Source organism: Pistacia vera, unplaced genomic scaffold (genome assembly GCF_008641045.1).
Source record: "Pistacia vera cultivar Batoury unplaced genomic scaffold, PisVer_v2 Contig142, whole genome shotgun sequence".
NCBI lineage: Eukaryota > Viridiplantae > Streptophyta > Magnoliopsida > Sapindales > Anacardiaceae > Pistacia > Pistacia vera.
Genome location: NW_022195489.1, coordinates 1,363,638 through 1,384,440, shown reverse-complemented (window position 1 = coordinate 1,384,440; position 20,803 = coordinate 1,363,638). Strand labels below are relative to the sequence as shown.

Sequence of the window (20,803 nt, the reverse complement as noted above, 5' to 3'; positions counted from 1 at the left end):
ACGGAACACATTCCTCACCTCTGCTTGTGCTTCTCCATGGCTCTTGGATTTTTTAGCAATTCTGACATTGCCCATTCTACAGTTGTAGAAGATGTATCACTCCCAGCAGTAAACGTCCTAAAATAGCAGAGTAGATATTTTAGCAAAGATTTACTAAATATCAGTTTGAACTTAAGCTGAATCTGATACGAATAAAAGATAATTAAACATACTAACCACGATGACTGCTTTGATGTTGTCATTACTTAAGGTGAATCATGGTCTCCATTATTCTGCAAGTTCAAAAGAACGTCTAAGAAATCTTTATGATCATCATCCCCTTCACGCTCTATTTGTCTTCCTTGTTGCCCTTCTACTTTTATGCTCACGATAATGGCGTCAAACAATCTATCAACTCTGTCATGAATCTCCTTAATTTTACTCTTTACCCCACTGATTGAGTCAATAAATTCGAAGGAAGGAAACACATCAGCCGCAGTGAAACCTCCTGCCAGATCTATACCTTCTTGAATGCACATAAGAATGCCTCTTGATCTTTCATTTTTCCTCCAAACGCCGCTCTCGTCGTGATTCCAAACGTCATCGAAAAGATTTCTCTGCTAAGATTAATCGTTCCTCCGCCCTTGAAGAAATCCTCGAACAGATTGGACACCTCCTCTTCCGGATTGATCTGAAAGATGCACAGATTTTGGAGTTAAAAGTTGACTAATGCAATCTTTCGCAACTGCTTCCAGTAGTACCCATATGGTGCAAACACAATGTCTGTGCAACCATGCTATAATATTTGCAACAAGAACAGCAGGCCTTTGAGCGAAGTTAACACATGAGTTTTCTCACTTCTCGAGCGGCTTCAGGCGAAGAAATGATAACAGTTGGAATTGGCCGAGTTTGAGTACATAACAGGACCATATTTATTTGCCAAATCTCTTAGCTTGCGATGAGGCAAAACGCCAATGAAATGGAGCATGTTTCCGATAAGTGGCAGCCTCCATGGCCCTGGTGGTAACCTTAAACTTGATTTCTTGGTTAAGGAACCCTAATGCAATGAAGGTGAGAGACGAAGATGGTAAATAGGATAGAAAATAGGGGTTTTGAAGCTCCATGATAGTTGGGAGATGGGATCAATGTAGAGAGATGAGTGGTTAATTTCTCTACTTAATTTATGTTGGATCCAACAATTGGATTACAATCTTTTTTATATGATTTATTTGTATTTTTTATGATATTTTTTTTATAACATAGGGATGGTTTTTCAAATAGAATTTAATTTATGAATAATTGAAAAGGTTTGACTATGAACTTAGACAACAATAACTTATGAAACAAACACATTTTACATGATTATAACAGTAACTTATGAAGCAAACACATTCTACATAATTTACAGCAATAACTTAACAGGCATCAAAAAAAATTTGTTCAACTGGTACTTAACAGAACATTCCAAAGATTTTTGTTGTTCAATATCTTACCGAATTGTAAATAATTTGCGAGGGACTACTACCACCAACTACCCAAAAACTAACATATTAGGTAATGTTATACTCACCCACCCTCATGTCGATCAATCGTGACTTAGACTTTGATAGTTTTCTCCCCTGAAACTTAGACAAAAAAAAAAAAAAAAAAAAAAAAACTAATTGATTTGAAATTTAGTTTTTGACTTATTTAATCCATTAACTATGTGGTTCACAATGTGCGAGGGATTATTGATTTCATATATAACTAATCTAGATGATAAATCTCATGTGTTGAACTTTTATTTTAAATTATTGATAATACTTGTTGAAGCCAAAAATATGACTACTACTAGCGTAAAAATTTGTTTCATTACAAAATGAAGAGAATACAGGAGACACGTAGTTAACTATATTGAACAAGGTAAATAGCTCACTTTATTTTGTTATTATAATTATTATTATTATTTTAGTAACCGAGGTGTTTGGGTCAGTTCGGGCACACTTCAACTGATTTTTGGAATCTATTAAATACTCTACAAGCCCAATAAACCAAGTAAATTACAAATATGATGGATAATTATGTTGTGAAACTCAAATATAAGGCTTTTGAATAACTTATCCAAATAGCTAAAGTCTTATCGTCTGGCCACAAGGCTGGTGGTTAATAGCTCACTTATTATTACCTTCACGCCTTCAATTAATTAATTCTTATTACAAGAATTTGCGCACTTAATTCTTTTTCTTGTGGATAACTTCTTTGTCATCTTAAACACTTCTCATTTTGTAACTTCTCCAGCAAACTAATGTGCATACGTCTTTCATAAAAACATGTATATAATTTCTCCAATTAGTGGCAGCTTCCATGGCTCTAGTGGGTAACCTTGAACTTAACTTCTTTGTTCTCAATTGCTTAAACGCAACGAGGGTGAAGATGAAGATGGAAATTTAGGAACAGCAAATGTTAGCATGTGATCCATGGTTAATTACTTAATTTGATATACAACCCAAACCAAATGGTCAACAATGCAAATTAATCAATCTAATAAGATTGGATACCTCTTCTTAGCAAGGAGAAAAGACCTTTGAGCAAAGTTAAAATCATGAGTTTTCATTACTTATTTAGCAGCTTCGGGTGAAGAAACCACAAGGGTTGAAATTTTGTTTGGCTGATGTTGTAAAGAGACAGTGGAACGGTGCATTTTTCCGATGAGTGGCAGCTTCCATGGCCCTGCCGGTGGTAATCTTGAACTTTATTTTGCATTTGGATCGTTTCCCTATCTTTATTACCATTACCGTGAATATAAAGATCATATATATGTATATATATAAAAGAAAATGAAATTAACATTTTCATTATGTAATAAGTAGTAGGAAAATTTTGGGAGCAAGCTTCACTGGTGAGCAAGCCAAGGAATGAGTTTGAAAGGACCTAGCTTATAAAATGAAGAGGAAGATGGAGAGACATAATGTACTGTATTAAACAATGTACAAACTGAAACAATCTAGAGTAATACGAAATCAAAAACAATAAACACACACAAGTAAAGAGAAAGAAGAATACGCGCAATTTACCCTAATTCACCCAATTTATAAGCTACGATTAGCAAAGCCAATATTATTGTAATATCGTCTCACTTCTCTCATTATAATGACAGTAATTTATTATATGATTTGCTATTATACTCATACAAGAGAAAAATAAGTTTATATACTAGATTTAAAGAGTAAAACCTAGTAGTACAAAGATTCATTTTCCTAAACTCAAACCTAATTAAAAATTAATTACTTAGAGAAATCCTACAACAGTTATTTATAGAATAGGCCCAAACCACCTATGGGCCCAGGATCCCTAATGCGTCTGCATGACCTCTTATGGTTGAAGTGATTGACAACTCCAACACAAACCTTCACAGCTTCATCAATTTATATAATCTCCTATTATGCAATTTTGGTCTTGTTTTCTATTAGATATTCATTCTTATTACAAAGAAGTTACACACTTTTGTTCCTTATAATTGATACCTTCTAGATCATCTTAAATATTTAGTACAAGCAAAAAAGCATGAAACTATTCATCTAGCTATGAGTGAAGTCAATAAAAATGTATTACTTCGTACTCTATTAGAAAATCGGTTTAAAGCTAAGGGGAACAGTCATCGTTTTACACTGCTAAACATGTCGTTTTGAAGGAACAATGACAAAGTAAACAGTGTCAGTCGAGTATCAGGTAAGGCTGGTCGTTTTATGGAAAGATGAAAGACGCATGCTTTATTATTGTAACACTACATTACTGCACACAATCAAGGGATGGTCATGGGAGAAATTCTAGATGGAAGATAGTTAAAACTAGTATATATATCAGTTGTTTTCTATTTTCAATATTTGTTATATACTTCAAATAAGCCCAAGATGTCCATTTGTCATATATTAATAAGAGAGGCATAACTTCAGCCGAGAATGATGGAATTGATCAGTAACTAAAACTTAATGAGCAAACCAAAGGAGTGAGCTACACTTGGAGAGTTGATAACATGGAAGAGTAGTATTTGGGAGCTGGATAAGTGCTATAGTCTGTCTCTGAGTAACTCTTCAATCTTCTGTATTCTAAATTCCGTGTGAGATTGAGAATTAGAATTGCCATAACTATGATGCAAGATATGTTAATTCGAAGAATTCCATTCAATAAAGTTCTTATGTTCCTCTCTAGCCTTGGATCATTGAAACCAACTTATTTGTACTGCCTACTGCAAATTTGGGCGGAAAATGGGTACTGGAATACCTTTCCCCCAAGTATTGTTACTGTTTAAAGATGTACTTTAAATTCACATAGCATGTTTCAAGAGCCACAAGATGGAGTTTGTTTTCCAGTGTCAGTAGGTCTTTAAAGGCCAGGGCTGTAGCGGAAACTTTCCAAGTCCTTGCATTCTAAGAAATCAGTTATATGAAGATATGTTCATTTTGGGCCTACGCAGGCCCGTATGGTTTCATTTGGGTTTCATCCAACAAGTTTATCTAGCTTTGTTCCACAATTGGGACGACTGACTTCAAGTATTTTAATCATGAAGGTTGTTTCGTCAACCTTTCCTTTAAACAGAGGACTTTCCTCACTTGTACTAGTGCCTTTTCCATAACTTTTTTCATTTTTCAAGATTAAAACATTATGCCGCACAAGCAACGGAAGCCACTAATGGTTCATTACCTACTGATTCAGTCGTCAATTTTGAAGGAAGGAAACATCTCAGCTGTCACTGTTAGGAGATCGGATAGCAAAAAAAAACATACACTTGAGATTATAACATAGGAATAAAATCACACCACACAAAAAGATACAACTTTATGTGGTTCAGTATAACCAGTCTACATCCATACACATGATATACAAGAGTACACAATATCATAAACTCAATACATAATTAATAGAACAGAAACAATCTCAGTTTTTAAGACACTCTACCCATGATGTTTAATAACCCTTACATCAAATACTTTGTATTCCATATTATCTCATAACTTTAAATTGGTTCTCACTTTTATATTATAGGTAAGATATAAGATATTCCATTGTAATAGAATTCATATTTAAATTCCTAATAAGATTTCTAAATTAACTCTTATTATATAATTGTATTCTTATTGAATAGTTTTCTAAAAACATATAATTTCACATGAGAACAAGCACGAAAGTTAGCCACAATATCCCAATAATAACACCCCAAACTGACATACAGTAAATGTACCACTCCCTAACAATTCAACTTAGCCTACAATTATTGATACTTAACAAAAAAACTCCCAGATAAAAAAACTTATAGAACTGCAATTTTAAAAACCTTACAAATTATACCACTCCAAAACCTTAAGTTTAAACACAAATGAAACTAAATCCAGCAAGAAATTAACCTAATATTGGCCGCAATTAAGTCCCTACGGAGAGATATTACAGTACTGAATAAGGTCATAGCTCAATTGATATCCTCCGCACCATTAAATTGTTTACTCTTATATTCCCTTATACATTATTTCTTATTACAACAAATTACACGCTTATATATCGGTTGTGGCCAAATGGCAAGCCCTTTAGCCACTGGGTTAGCAATACTCAAAGGCTTTATATTCGAGTAAGAGGAGAGGCACCTATTACAATTGTGCAATTTTCTTGGTTCATTGGGCTTGTAAAGTGTTCCATAGCCTTGAGGATTGGCGAGCTCGACCGGCAAGTGTACTCGGATACCTTAGTTATTAAAAAAATAACAAATAAAATAAATAAAGTTACATCGCTTCTATCTCTTATTTATTGATATCTTCTAGACCACATTAAATATTTAGTACAAGCCACAACATGTAACTGCTGAAGCAAACTAATATGCAGATCTATAACAGCATATAATTTCTCCAATTAGCAAGGAGACACAGGATGATAAGGAACTGGAACTAATTCAAGGTCCTTTTTTCTTCGCACTGCGAGACCAAAACCCTCACTCATGTCAAGATCTTCTAGCTTTTCTCCACTGGGAAGTTTCCAACCAAAAGATATAGCAACTGGGCCATGGAAGCTCCACATTGGCTACACCCATTGTTATGCCAGGACAAACTCTCCTCAGCTCCAAATGGGATGATTCAAATGAGCCCCCTTGTAATCAATTGAACTGTCTAGAAATCTCTCAGGATAGTACTTCTCAGCTTGGCTCCAATGATTGGTATCCCTCCCTATTGCCCATGCATTTACCAACTTTAGTCTTGACAGGTATTTCGTATCCGAAAATCTCACACTGCTTCCTACATTCCCTTGGAAGTAGCAACGGAGCAGCGGGGTGTAATCTCATAGATTCTTTGATTGCTGCCTTCAAAAATTCATTCATGAAGCCCTTCTTCATCAACTGTTCCTTTCATACGGAACACATTCCTCACCTCTGCTTGTGCTTTCTCCATGGCTCTTGGATTTTTTAGCAATTCGACCATTGCCCATTCTACAGTTGTAGAAGATGTATCACTCCCAGCAGTGAAAACGTCCTAAAATAGCAGAGTAGATATTTTAGCAAAGATTTTACTAAATATCAGTTTGAACTAAGCTGAATCTGATACGAATAAAAGATAATTAAACATACTAACCACGTGACTGCTTTGATGTTGTCATTACTTAAGGTGAATTCATGGTCTCCATTATTCTGCAAGTTCAAAAGAACGTCTAAGAAATCTTTAGATCATCATCCCCTCACGCTCATTTGTCTTCCTTGTTCCCTTCTACTTTATGCTCACTCGATAATGGCGTCAAACAATCTATCAACTCTGTCATGAATCTCCTTAATTTTACTCTTTACCCCACTATGAGTCAATAAATTCGAAGGAAGGAAACACATCAGCCGCAGTGAAACCTCCTGCCAGATCTATACCTTCTTGAATAGCACATAAGAATGCCTCTTGATCTTTCATTTTTCCTCCAAACGCCGCTCTCGTCGTGATTCCAAACGTCATCGAAAAGATTTCTCTGCTAAGATTAATCGTTCCTCCTGCCCTTGAAGAAATCCTTCGAACAAGATTGGACACCTCCTCTTCCCGGATTGATCTGAAAGATAGCACAGATTTTGGAGTTAAAAGTTGACTAATGCAAATCTTTCGCAACTGCTTCCAGTAGTACCCATATGGTGCAAACACAATGTCTGTGCAACCATAAGCTATAATATCTGCAACAAGAACAGCAGGCCTTTGAGCGAAGTTAACATCATGAGTTTTCATCACTTCTCGAGCGGCTTCAGGCGAAGAAATGATAACAGTTGGAATTTGGCCGAGTTGTAAGTACATAACAGGACCATATTTATTTGCCAAATCTCTTAGCTTGCGATGAGGCAAAACGCCAATGAAATGGAGCATGTTTCCGATAAGTGGCAGCCTCCATGGCCCTGGTGGTAACCTTAAACTTGATTTCTGGTTAAGGAACCTAAATGCAATGAAGGTGAAGACGAAGATGGTAAATAGGATAAAAATAGGGGTTTTGAAGCTCCATGATAGTTGGGAGATGGTGATCAATGTAGAGAGATGAGTGGTTAATTTCTCTACTTAATTATGTTGGATCCAACAATTGGATTACAATCTTTTTTATATGATTTATTTGTTATTTTTATGATAATTTTTTTTATAACATAGGGAATGGTTTATTCAAATAGAATTTAATTTATGAATATTGAAAAGGTTTGACTTATGAACTTAGACAACAATAACTTATGAAACAAACACATTTTACATGAATTATACAGTAACTTATGAAGCAAACACATTCTACATAATTTACAGCAATAACTTAACAGGCATCAAAAAAATTTGTTCAACTGGTACTTAACAGAACTTCCAAAGATTTTTGTTGTTCAATTCTTACGAATTGTAAATACCTTCCCTGGTTTGAGAATACTCGACCTTTCCCACAATCAATTTACTGGTCCTTTGCCAGTAAATTATTTTAACAATTTTGTGGCTATGATGCCTTCGTCCATGGATGATATTGAAGTCATGTATATGGAGTATCTTGATGGCAAATATTATTCAGTAACTTTGTCAATCAAAGGAGTTGAAATGGAAATGGACAGGATTCTAACCATTCTCACAGCAATAGATTTGTCCGACAACCTGTTTGAAGGACCAATTCCAGAGGTGATTGGAAAGCTACAGTTACTCAAACTGCTCAACTTCTCTCACAATAGCTTAACTGGTGATATACCATCGTCATTGGTAAATTTGACACAACTTGAAGCATTAGATCTCTCTTACAACAAGCTCGTTGGAAATATTCCAATGCAATTGACAAGTCTAACATTTCTTTCAGTGCTAAACTTGTCATACAATCAGTTTGTGGGACCTATACCTCAAGGAAAGCAATTTGATGCATTTCCAAACGATTCCTTTATTGGAAACTTGGGTTTGTGTGGATCAACGTTGTCAAAAAAATGCAGCAATGATACGGCACCAAGTCCATCACCATCAATGGTCCTTGAAGAAAACAATGCTTCAAGCTGGTTTGATTGGAAAATTGCCTTGATGGGATACGGATGTGGATTGGTACTTGGCATATCTATTGGTTACATTGTGTTCTCAACAGGTAAACCACAATGGTTTGTGAGATTGATTGAAAGAGAGGGTGGTCCGAAAAAGGTGAGAAGTCTGAATAGGGGAAGTAGAGGAAGAAGAAATTAGCATCTGAAAGTTGCTCTTCAATTTTGTAAGTGCTCTAATCCTCTTGTAGCTATAAATTGTGTTTTCTTCCTGACAGCTTTATCATAATGAACACGGCTAGAAAAGAGTCCTTGAATTCATATTTAATCCAACAATTTTTGAGATTATCACACTTTGTTTTTCTTCTCAGANATTTTGATACCTCCTCTTCCCGGATTCCTCCGAAAGATTGCACAGATTTGGGAGTCATAAGCTGAGTAATGCACATCTTTCGTAGCTGTTGCCAGTAGTTTCCGTATGGTGAAAACACAAGGTCTGTGCAACCATAAGCTACAACATCTGCACAAAGAAGAGGAGGCCTTTGAGCGAAGTTAATATCATTATTTTTCAGCACTTCTCTAGCGGCCTCAGGCGTAGAAACAATAAGAGTTGGAATTTCACCGAGCTGTAAGTGCATAAGAGGACCATGTTTTTTCGCCAGGTCTCTTAGCCTGTGATGAGGCTCACAGTTAACGAAGTGGTGCATGTTTCCAATAATTGGCAGCTTCCATGGCCCCGGCGGTAATCTTGATTTCTTGGTTATGGAATTCTTCAATGCAATGAAGGTGAAGAATAAAATGGCAAGTGGGATCAGAAAATAGGGGTTTTGGAGCTCCATGAGAGTTGGAAAATGATGATCGATGTAGAGATATTGAGAGGTTTCACGACTTTGTTGTTGGGTCGAACTATACATGTATCAGTTATTTATACACTTTATTTGGGGTTAATAACACGGGAGAACGACTTACATAAACCCAAGGTTTATTGAAACGATAAGTTGGTACCCAAAAAGTTTTGAAATAACAAATAGGTACCTTCTATCATGTTCTGTTAGTGATTTCTATTTATTAATAGTGAAAAGACTAAAATACCCTTGACAGTTTATTATTTTAGTTTTTTATAAATTTAAAATTTTTCAAAAAACCCCCTAAGTTTGCTAATTTAACCAAACACCCCCATATATAAAAAGTTTGATAAATAACAAAAACATCCCCACCACCCGCAGTGCCCGATTCCGGCCACCACCGCCTGAATCTACCAGAAAATTGCGTTACGACACAGATCCATCGGATCTGTGTCTTAAAGTGTCGATCTGGCCTTTTCCGGCCAGATCCGTGGCTGATCTGGTCGGAAAAGGCCAGATCTATGGCCAAATCTGGCCGTCGACGCCGCAAATGGAGTTTTGCGGCACGACGGCCAGATCTAGTCGTAGATCTGGCCTTTTCCGGCCAGATCAGCCACGGATCTGGCCGGAAAAGGCCAGATCTGGCCGTCATGCCGCAAAACTCCATCTGTGGCGTCGACGGCCAGATCTGGCCGTAGATCTGGCCTTTTCCGGCCAGATCAACCATGGATCTGGCCGGAAAAGGCCAGATCGACACGTTAAGACATAAATTTGATGGGTCCGTGTCGTAACGCAATTTTCCGGCCAGATTCTGGTGGTGGTGGCCGAAATCTGGCACTGCGGGTGGTGGGGGGTGTTTTTGTCATTTAACAAACTTTTATATATGGGGGTGTTTGGTTAAATTAGCAAACTTAGGGGTTTTTTTGGAAATTTTTAAATTTATAAAAAACTAAAATAATAAACTGTCAAGGGTATTTTAGTCTTTTCACTATTAATAAACAGAAATCACTAACAGAACATGACGGAAGGTATCTATTTGTCGTTTCAAAACCTTTTGAGTACCAACTTGTCGTTTCGATAAACCTTGAGTATGCGCAAGTCGTTCGGCCTAATAACATTAACCTAGGTTAGATAAAATATAAATATTCTCCTGACATTTCAGAAATAACAGAAATTCTCTTACTGTCAAGTTATTTCATTTATTAAAATAATCGATATTCAGGGGGTTTATTGTTATATCAAATTCAGGGGGTTTATATCTTTTTAACCCTTTTATTAGAATTTTATAATGTTTTATTATCTCTAAAACAGATGAACTATTGTTTTACAAGGTGGTGACAAGGTGGCGTATAAGGTGGCGCATAAAATGGTTTTTTAATACATAGAATTTAATTAAATAAAGGGTTGTCGCTTGCACTATTGTAGTGGAATGAGATAAAATAGCATATACAAAGATTCTTTGAATATTATAAGATTTTAATTAAGTTTAAACAATAATTAAAATTTTCTAAAGTTTTATGGTTCTTCTACCAATCATAGAAATTCTTTTATTTTTTTATAAACACTACAGCCGGGCGAATCCAGCCGCTTTGAGAGTAGGTCTGGGCCTACCCTCAGATTTTAAAAAAGATATTATTAATATATAGGCCCACACAAAATTGTTATTAATATATATATCCAATCTCACCGTTAGATTTAAAAAAAAATGAGAATTATTATACATATAATTATGTCCACAAAGAACTATATATAAATATATATAATTGTGTTCCCTCTGGTATCAGAGCCTGGGAGGAGGCAGGGATTTAGGATTGTTAAAATTTTGTTTATTAATTATTTTGAGTACCGAGTCATTTTGGGTTGTGTAGGGCTGTAGGATTTTGCCGTTGTAAGCCCCTTAGATCAACCACTGTAGGGAAAGAAATAGGTGATATACAAAATGGAAAACTTTTCTAGATCAATGTCTACTTCTAGTTCAAATACTAGAGATGAATAGATTGTTCATCAAGAAGAGATTTGTATAAATCAAAATGACAACATAATTGAAACAAGTCATGCTTGTACACAAAAAGATAAACAGGTCATAAGACCTCAAGATTTACAAAAACATTTTGATAAATGGAACATTCCTAAAATTTCTGTAACAGATGTTTACAAAGAAGGAAAATTATCAAGTCTCAATAGAGTTAACCCTTTAAACAAATCAAAATACATAATTAAAACAAAAGAAAAAACTCTTAAGATAAACAATTCTTCTCAAATCACTCAATTATTATCTAAGGAAATGGTTAAAAAATACAAAAAGAGTTATAATTATCTTCATATAGGACTTGTCCAAATAGGAATCAAACCTCTAAGCATTGAAGGCTTAGACACTGCCATCTTTGCCTGTNTGTTAGTAAACTGATTAATGAAGTTGTTAAAGCTGTTAATCAGTTTAAGAAGTCTGTTAGAAAAGTTGTTAAGTCAGTTTTACCGTTGTAACCTTGCAGTCTGTTACGTTCTGTTTTACGTCTCTTTGCAGTCTGTTTTACGTTCTGTTTTACATCTCTGTAACTGTTTTAAATTCTGTTTCTGCTTTACGTCTTTTGCTCTGTTTTTACTATAAATGTCAGCTTGCTGGACTTCTCCATATATAATGAAAAATACCGAAGTATTTCAGTTCTTCTTTTTCTTTGTTCTTCCCTGTTTTCGTCATACCTTTCACAGCCTGTGATGAGGCTCACAGTTAATGAAGTGGTGCATGTTTCCAATAATTGGCAGCTTCCATGGCCCCGGCGGTAATCTTGATTTCTTGGTTATGGAATTCTTCAATGCAATGAAGGTGAAGAATAAAATGGCAAGTGGGATCAGAAAATAGGGGTTTTGGAGCTCCATGAGAGTTGGAAAATGATGATCGATGTAGAGATATTGAGAGGTTTCGCGACTTTGTTGTTGGGTCACACTATATATGTATCAGTTATTTATACACTTTATTTGGGGTTAATAACATTAACCTAGGTTGGATAAAATATAAATATTCTCCTTACATTTCAGAAATAACAGAAATTCTCTTACTGTCAAGTCATTTCATTTATTAAAATAATCGATATTCAGGGGGTTTATTGTTATATCATATTCAGGGGGTTTATATCTTTTTAACCCTTTTATTAGAATTTTATAATGTTTTATTATCTCTAAAATAGATGAACTATTGTTTTACAAGGTGATGACAAGGTGGCGTATAAGGTGGCGCATAAAATGGTTTTTTAATACATAGAATTTAATTAAATAAACGGTTGTCGCTTGCACTATTGTAGTGGAATGAGATAAAATAGCACATACAAAGATTCTTTGAATATTATAAGATTTTAATTAAGTTTAAACAATAATTAAAATTTTCTAAAGTTTTATGGTTCTTCTACCAATGATAGAAATTCTTTTATTTTTTTTATAAACACTACAGCCAGGGCGGATCCAGCCCCGTTGAGAGTAGGTATGGGCTTACCATATTATTAATATATAGGCCCACACAAAATTGCTATTAATATATGTATCTAAACTCACCGTTAGATTTACAAAAAAAAAAAAAAAAGAATTATTATACATATATTTATGTCTATAAAAAACATGTTATATATATATATATATATATATTTATATTCCAAGCCCACGTCATCTTAAAAGTGTAAAACTCTCTCCACTCTTTTTCTCCACGACTCCACTTGCTTTTTATGATTTTATACCTAAAATTCTTATGAACTAGTAAGAGAGGATTAAAACTTAGACAACAATAACTTATGAAACAAACACATTTTACATGAATTATAACAACAACTTACTATGCAAACATATTCTACAAAATTTATAGCAACAACCTAACAGGCATGAAAACATTTTTGTTCAACTATGTACTTAATAGAACATTCCAAAGATTTATGCTGTTCAATATCTTACCGAATGGTAGATAATTTGTGAGGGACTACTGTCACCAACTACCCAAAAACTAACATATTAGAGATTATTGATTTCGTATATAGCTAATCTAGATGATAAATCTCATGTGTTGATGAACTTCTATTTTAAATTATTGATAATACTTGATGAAGCCAAAAATATGACTACTACTAGCTGTAAAAATATGTTTCATTACAAAATGAAGAGAATATAAGAGACACATAGTTAACTATATTGAACAAGGTAAATAGCTCACTTAAGGTGGCGCATAAAATGGTTTTTTAATACACAGAATTTAATTAAATAAAGGGTTGTCTCTTGCATTATTGTAGTGTAATGAGATAAAATAACATATACAGAGATTCTTTGAATATTATTTAAGGTTCTTCTACTAACCATAGAAATTTTTTTTTTTATAAACACTCCAGCTCAATCCAAGACATGATTTATCTGCTAAATTGTAATATTATAAGAGAATTTTAACTTAGAAGATGATCCATTTGGTTCTTCAACATTCTACATGAATTACAGCAATAACTTCGTAAGCAAACATAAATCTAGTAATTTCTGCCATTATATAGTGAAGACAAACACTCATTACTTTGACATTTGATTTTAAGTAATTTAATCCACGTTTAAAATAATTGTTTGTATATATAATCAATGATTTTTTTTTTTTTTTTTTTTTTTTTTTTTTTTGCAAATATTAAACTTTCTCCAAATTTATCGTTTTTACTATGTAAAATGTTGATGCAGTTATTTGCACCAACGAAAAGTACATAAATTCCATGATGAAATCTACATAAGGAATTTGTATGAAACCTGCGATGCAATATTGGATCAATGAATGAATCAAAAACGCAAACGATAAGAGATTTTTAAAGTAGTTGGAATGCTAGATGCAAGTTCTACGTCCACTGTTTTTGTATTTCTTTTTATGTTTTTTTTTCTTTTTCACATACAAGTGTGGCTTGCAAAAAAAAAAATCGATCCCTAATTTGGGTGAAAAATAAGATTATATATTGTTACAATGATAAACATGTAAATAAAGTTAACCCTAAATGTAATAACACGTGGCATGAATCCGCGCTCTAGGGATTGACAGCACGACATGAAACATTATCTTTTTGACATATTTAATCTACATGATAAAAATAATTAAAATCAAATATAATGTTGTAGTATTAATATTATATTCATTTTGAACATGAAAAATTTCTAGCATGTGATCCATGTTTAATTTTTATATACAACCCAAATTCTCAAAACTGCAATAATTGATCGGTTAGAAGAAAAAAAAAGGTAAAAAAAAAACCGATCCTGAGCTTGAACAAATAGTTACTTGATTGAGTAATAAAATATTGAGCCTTCCAGAAGTGTAACATAAAGAGTTGTTTGCATGTTCACAGCTAGCATTGATTATTTCCTTATTTTGGAAACTATAAAATTGGAGCGTGGGATGCAAGGTTAATTTGATATACATTCATCAATTCTCCATATGATTCTTTACACCCTCACCACTCTTTGTGGTGATGCCAAAGTGTGTCATTGAAATTATTTTCCTGCTAAATAATGAATCTAATAATAAGATTTGATACCTCGTCAAGTGTCATTGAAAGTATTTTCCTACTAAGTAATGAATCTAATTATAAGATTTGATTCCTTTTCTTCGCGCACAAATTATTCTAAACGGTTGCAAACTATTGTTTAATGAATAATACTATACATATAAGATATTATACATTGTCATGTTATTTACAATTATCTAATATGCAATGATTAACTTAATTTTTATATTAATTCAGTCAATCATATCCTAACATGTCACTTTGTATATATAGAAAACTATATAAATTATTTATAAGTGTAGCACTACACATGCATTATGGGGTCCCACTCATGAAATATTATAAATGGACTTAAGTTGGTTTGTAAATATTTAGGTTTGTAATAGTTCAGTCCAAATGTGATTAAGTTTATGACTACCCTAGTAAAGAAGTAGAGAACCTAATTTTATAATATTAAAAAATAGAAAACAAGAGTGATTGTTGATACTTTTCATTATTGTATTCTCTAAATTTTTGAAACTCAATAAAACTACTATATTTAAATGCTAGACATAATTCTTTCATTATGAGCAAACCAAGGTAAATCGACTGTTTTGTTACTTTTCTACTTTCGTTGTTGTGTGCTTTGGCTGTGATTTCAACAAGTTGTACCATTATCTAACATATAATTAAGTGCACGTAGTAAATCTTAGAAAATTTTGTGTGGGATCCAACTTATAAAATGAAGAGGAATATGGAGAGAAACTATATCGAACAAATTAAAGTACATAGCTCAGCTGCTAGTACGTACCTTCACACCATTCATTAATTAATTCTTATTACAAGAAGTTAGACAGTGCTTAATTCATAATTCCTTTTATTATTTCTAGAGCATCATAAATACTCAGTACAAGCGACAACACATAAATACCCTTTAAAGCATACATATATATAACTTGTCAGATTAGTCAACAGGCTGAGTGAGGATGATGAGGAATTGGAACCAAGATCAGGTTATTTTTTCTTCCCACTGTAAGACCAAAAGCGTCAGCCATTTCAAGATCTTCATTCTTTTGTCCATTGGGAAGTTTCCAATCAAAATGATACAGCAAATGCGCAAGGGGAAGCTCCACATTGGCTATACCAAATCCTATGCCAGGACAAATTCTCCTTCCAGCTCCAAATGGGATGAATTCAAAATTAGGCGACCCTTTGTAATCAATTTCATTTTCAAGAAATCTCTCAGGATTAAACTTCTCAGCTTCGCTCCAATTAATGGGATCCCTCCCTGTCGCCCATGCATTCACCAAAACTTTGGTCTTGACAGGAATATCATATCCGAAAATCTCACAAACTTTTCCTACATTCTCTTGGAAGTAACAACGCAGCAGCTGGGTGTATCCGCATAGATTCCTTGATTACTGCCTTCAAATATTGGATTTGAGTATAAACCAACACCAGGACGTCCTAACTAGAAAACGACTCACCTTCAAAATAATTCTTGAGTGAGAACATCATGATATTAATCTGTTAGGACCATGCATGTATATCATTGGATTTGAGTTGTAAAATATCATATAAAACCAATAAGATGAAATTAATATCAGGATGTCTTGACTAAAGAATGACTCGTTAGTCTATTAAATTAATATTTGATTTAGATATTGAAATGATAATATACCCACTTATAAACCTGAAAAATATTTTGGCATTGACTTGACTACACATGTCAATGTTGAACTATCGTTGAATTTGATATGAAAAGAAGATGATAGATGCCCATCTAACAACTCAAACAATTCGGTTGGGCAATGGGTTTTTTGTGAGCTTAACTCTCCTCAAAAAACTGACTTGCTAAGAGAGGGTGTCTAAGCCCTTTATAACCTACATACCCACCATTTTTCCTTCCAATGTGGGATTCTAATATTCCCACATGATTCCCACATGCTTCGAGACCTAAAGTCCACATTGGCCCACTCTAGATGGCTTCACTCTAAGTGGCCTACTCTTAGAGGTCACCCCTTCCTAGGTAGCCCTTTCCCAGGTCGCCCCTTTTGAAACATGGGCTCAGGCAGGGTTTGGCTCTGATACCATTTGATAGATACTCATCTAACAACTCAAACAATTCGGTTGGACAGTGGGACTTTTGTGGGCTTAGATAGAACTCTCTTTGGAAAACCAGCTTGCCAAGGGAGGGTGTCCAAGCCCTTTATAACCCACATACCTACCCTTTTACCTTTCAATGTGGGATCAAAACAGAAGATATATAGAAATACTAACCACGATGACTGCTTTGATGTTGTCATTACTTAAAGTAAACTCATAGTCTCCATTCTTCTGAATTTCCAGAAGAAGATCTAACAGATCTTTATGATCCTCATCTCTCTCCATTGCTGGCTTTTCACTTTTATGCTCATTAATCACGTCATTAAGCATTCCATCAACTTTGTGATGGATCGCCTCAAGTCCCCTCCTTGCCCCACTGATATAGTCAATATATTTAAAGGAAGGAAACATATCGGCCATAGTGAAACCTCCACCCAACACTAAACCTTCGTCAATCGCATCCAAGAACGCCTTTTGATCTTTCATTTTTCGACCAAACGCCAATCTCGTCGTGATGTCAAATATCATCGAAATAATTTCCCTAGTAATATCCACCGTCCCTCCGGCTCTTGAAAAACACAAACGAACGAGGTTCGATACCTCCTCTTCCCGGATTTTGCTGAAAGATTGCACAGACTTCGGATTCATAAGCTGAGTTATGCTTATCTTTCGTAGCTGCTGCCAGTAATTTCCATACGGTGAAAAGATAAGGTCTCTGCGGCCATAAGCTATAATATCTGCAGCAAGAACAGGAGGCCTTTGAGCAAAGTTTATATCATTAATTTTCAGCACCTCTTTGGCAGCTTCTGGAGAAGAAATAATCACAACTGAAATTTCGCCGAGCTGTAAGTGCATAACAGGACCATATATTTTTGCCAGGTCTCTTAGCTTGTGATGAACCTCACAGTTGATGAAGTAGTGCATGTTTCCTATAATTGGAAGCTTCCATGGCCCTGGCGGCAATCTTACACTTGATTTCTTGACTATGGAACCCTTAAATGCAATGAAGGTGATAATGAACACGGCAAGTGGGATCAGAAAATAGAGGATTGGGAGCTCCATGAGAGTTCGAAGATGATAATCAATGTAGAGATACAGGTTAATTTCTCCACTTAATTTGTTAGGGTCACATAGTACCATGTTATTTATACAATTTATTTGGTTTTTAATAATAATTTTTTGTTTAACGTAGAGATGATTTTTGTTTACCATAGAGAACGGATTTTTTTCAACTAGATTTTAATTTTATAATCAATGAATTTGTCGTTTGTACAGTTGGAGTAATAACATAAAATATTTAAGTAGATTTAAAAATTAATTAAGAAGGATGAACTTTTAAGCTTCTCCTGTAAACATCAAACCACTTTTTTCATAATCACTCAAGGTCAGCCTAAGCATAAATTATGGTTAAAGGGTTTGTCATCCAGTCACAAGAAGAATCTGCTTAATAGGTCAAAACTACGAATCGATATCTTACATTACTCCTTTCTTGGGTGCCTCCGCCACTGAATACAAGCTGAATGTATCCTATATTATCGATTTATAACATATTTAATCTAGATTAATGGATTATTAAATTAGCCGTGTGTTCTTGTGTATTAAACTTCCAATTATTGGTAATTGATGAAGCAAAAAATAATATTAGTTGTACAAACTCTCTATCTTAAAAGTTACCTATTAAGTGTCCTAAAAGGTTGATGCAAGCTCAATTAATGTATTCTACATTACTCTTTCTTTGAAGGGTGCCAGTTATACTATCAAAAAAAAAATACCAATTTCACCAATACAAATTCACGTGTGAATGTATCATGCCATTCATATTATTTTAATTAATAATATTGAATGATTTTTTTTATTATATCCTGTAAATCTTGTGACACACTTCTACCCTCTTAAGAGAAAACTACAAGGAATGATATTAAATTAAATATAATCTTTTGTCGTAGATTATAATGTAATCGTTTTTAACATAAAAAATTTTAAGAATGTGATCCATGCTTATACAACCTAAATTAATGGTCGTGCAAATTATCTGGTCTCCAAGAAAAATATTGACCCAGAATTTCAACAAAGAATATGCCCTCTAATTAAATAGATTAGAATATAATGGTTCTAAATTTTACTCTATCGGCATTGACTTGACGCCCAAAGAGAGGACACTGCACCTTAATCTAGTAAGTCTTTTCACAGGCTAACTCTGAACAAAAGCACCAATATTAGAACTCAAGCCGAAATGAGAGCTCAACTCAAAAGACCTGTTTGATAGGTGAGCGAGCCCCTAAGCTTAAGTACCACACTTGGTGGGTGTTGGATCCTAATGTGAGATCTTATTGAACATTGCTGAAGAATAATAAAGGATTCTTTATTTTGCAATGCCTTCGCAAACCATTTATTAGTATAAGAAAAAAATGCAGTTGATTCTACTCAAAGGGAAGATCAAAGAAATATAGCAATTGGCTTAGGTTGAAGATGCGCATTGGGCTATAATATGGATACTTTTCAGCTCCAAGTGGAATAAATTCAAAATCAGAGATTTTCAAGTATAGACGTCTGCATTGATTAGAAAAAATTGTCACCTTAGCTTCTTTCAGAAAGTAAAAAGTATGTTTAACATAGAGAATTTATAGGAGCTTTTAAATTCTCGAGAGTTTTCTGATAAACTCTCTAAAGTTTACTCCATAACCTGCTGAATTTGAAGAAATTTGAAGCCATGAAACAATCCTCAACAGTGAAATTAAACCTCCTGTCAAGTTTACACTGTCGAGAACAACAGATGAATGTGATCTCTTCAGGATCTTTAAATTTTTCACCGAAGGCTGCTCTACCAACTGTAAAAGAATCTTTTAAAACAGATTGTAAGTGACACCTTTCTCTTTTTTTGTTTTGTTGTAAATTTACCATGCTATAAGAAACCCCTTCTCTGGGTAATCTTTTTTTCATTCCAAAATTTTTTCCAAGTTGCTTCGAATGAATTCAGCTTGTGGGAATTCTTTTTTTATTTTGTTCATTTTTCTTCTAATAACAAGAATTTTTCATGTAACAACAAGAATTACTAGTTAATTGTAACACCCCGGCCCAACACCCTCAAGATATTGTCCGCTTGGACAGCCTAGGTGGCCCGACTCCGAAACTCAACTTCTCACGGTTTTATTTTCAAGCCCAAGAACTCTTGCTTAAGGGCATTCCTCTCCTTCATATGTTTTAATAACTAACAATTATATAATGGTTAGTGTAGATACAAAAAATTTACCATTACAGAAATAGGGTCTAATCCCGTGAGGTTGAGACCACTGACAATCCATTAGACTTGCACACATGAAGAGACAAGCGTGAAGCTTATGGAAAACACCGGGGTGGTGTTTGCCATAGGCAATCCGACGCTCAAGTCAGCAAGCCTGAAAAAGACAATTTAATAAGAATTAGGGAAAGAAAGATTACCAGGAGTGTTGTCAAAGGCCAGAACCACGATGAAGGTATAGAATTCTTGGGAGCAAGAATTTAGGAGTAAGGAGGTGATTTTAAGTAGTCGAGATTGAATATTCGAGATTGCCTTACGAGAGGGCAGGCCTTTGTTTATATGATGAACCCAAGGGGTTGGAATCCTAGTATAATCCTATCAGGAAAGAAATAGGATTTCTTACCTTTATCATATTAAGTTTATTAATTTCGATAAGATTCAGGATCTTAGCAAAAGAGAAAATAGAATGGGATTCTGATTTCCTATTTATAGATTGTTGTACGCGAATGGGCCGGTAACCTAATTTAGCTTAACTCGTAGGATAGCCTAACTCATAGAGTTGATAGTTCACAAGGTGATTTAAAACATAGGCCCAATCGGGATTCGGCTAAAGCCTTGGGCTGTGACATGTTTATTGCGTTATTGAGCCTCGTTAGACCCAAGACGATTTTTTGCTCATACAGTTAGCTTA

The 20,803-nt window shown here is 34.4% G+C and overlaps 2 protein-coding genes and 2 pseudogenes across 2 annotated transcripts; all 4 read right to left on the bottom strand.

Moving 5' to 3' along the window:
• Window positions 1-5,743: 5,743 nt before the first annotated feature.
• Window positions 5,744-6,455, bottom strand: LOC116123468 (annotated as a pseudogene).
• A 327-nt stretch (window positions 6,456-6,782) lies between these two features.
• LOC116123398 (cytochrome P450 71D11-like) lies at window positions 6,783-7,328 on the bottom strand. Its single transcript, XM_031409169.1, has one exon. It carries the CDS (start codon window positions 7,326-7,328, stop codon window positions 6,783-6,785), a length of 546 nt encoding a protein of 181 aa, XP_031265029.1.
• Window positions 7,329-8,691: 1,363 nt separating this feature from the next.
• On the bottom strand, window positions 8,692-9,354 carry LOC116123397 (premnaspirodiene oxygenase-like). The gene has a single exon (XM_031409168.1). It carries the CDS (start codon window positions 9,352-9,354, stop codon window positions 8,692-8,694), a length of 663 nt encoding a protein of 220 aa, XP_031265028.1.
• A 6,382-nt stretch (window positions 9,355-15,736) lies between these two features.
• Window positions 15,737-18,014, bottom strand: LOC116123396 (annotated as a pseudogene).
• Between the last annotated feature and the right edge of the window lie 2,789 nt (window positions 18,015-20,803).

Excerpts from the sequence above, each read along its gene's own strand:
- LOC116123398 (XM_031409169.1), bottom strand. The coding sequence starts at position 7,328 with ATGCTCCATTTCATTGGCGTTTTGCCTCATCGCAAGCTAAGAGATTTG.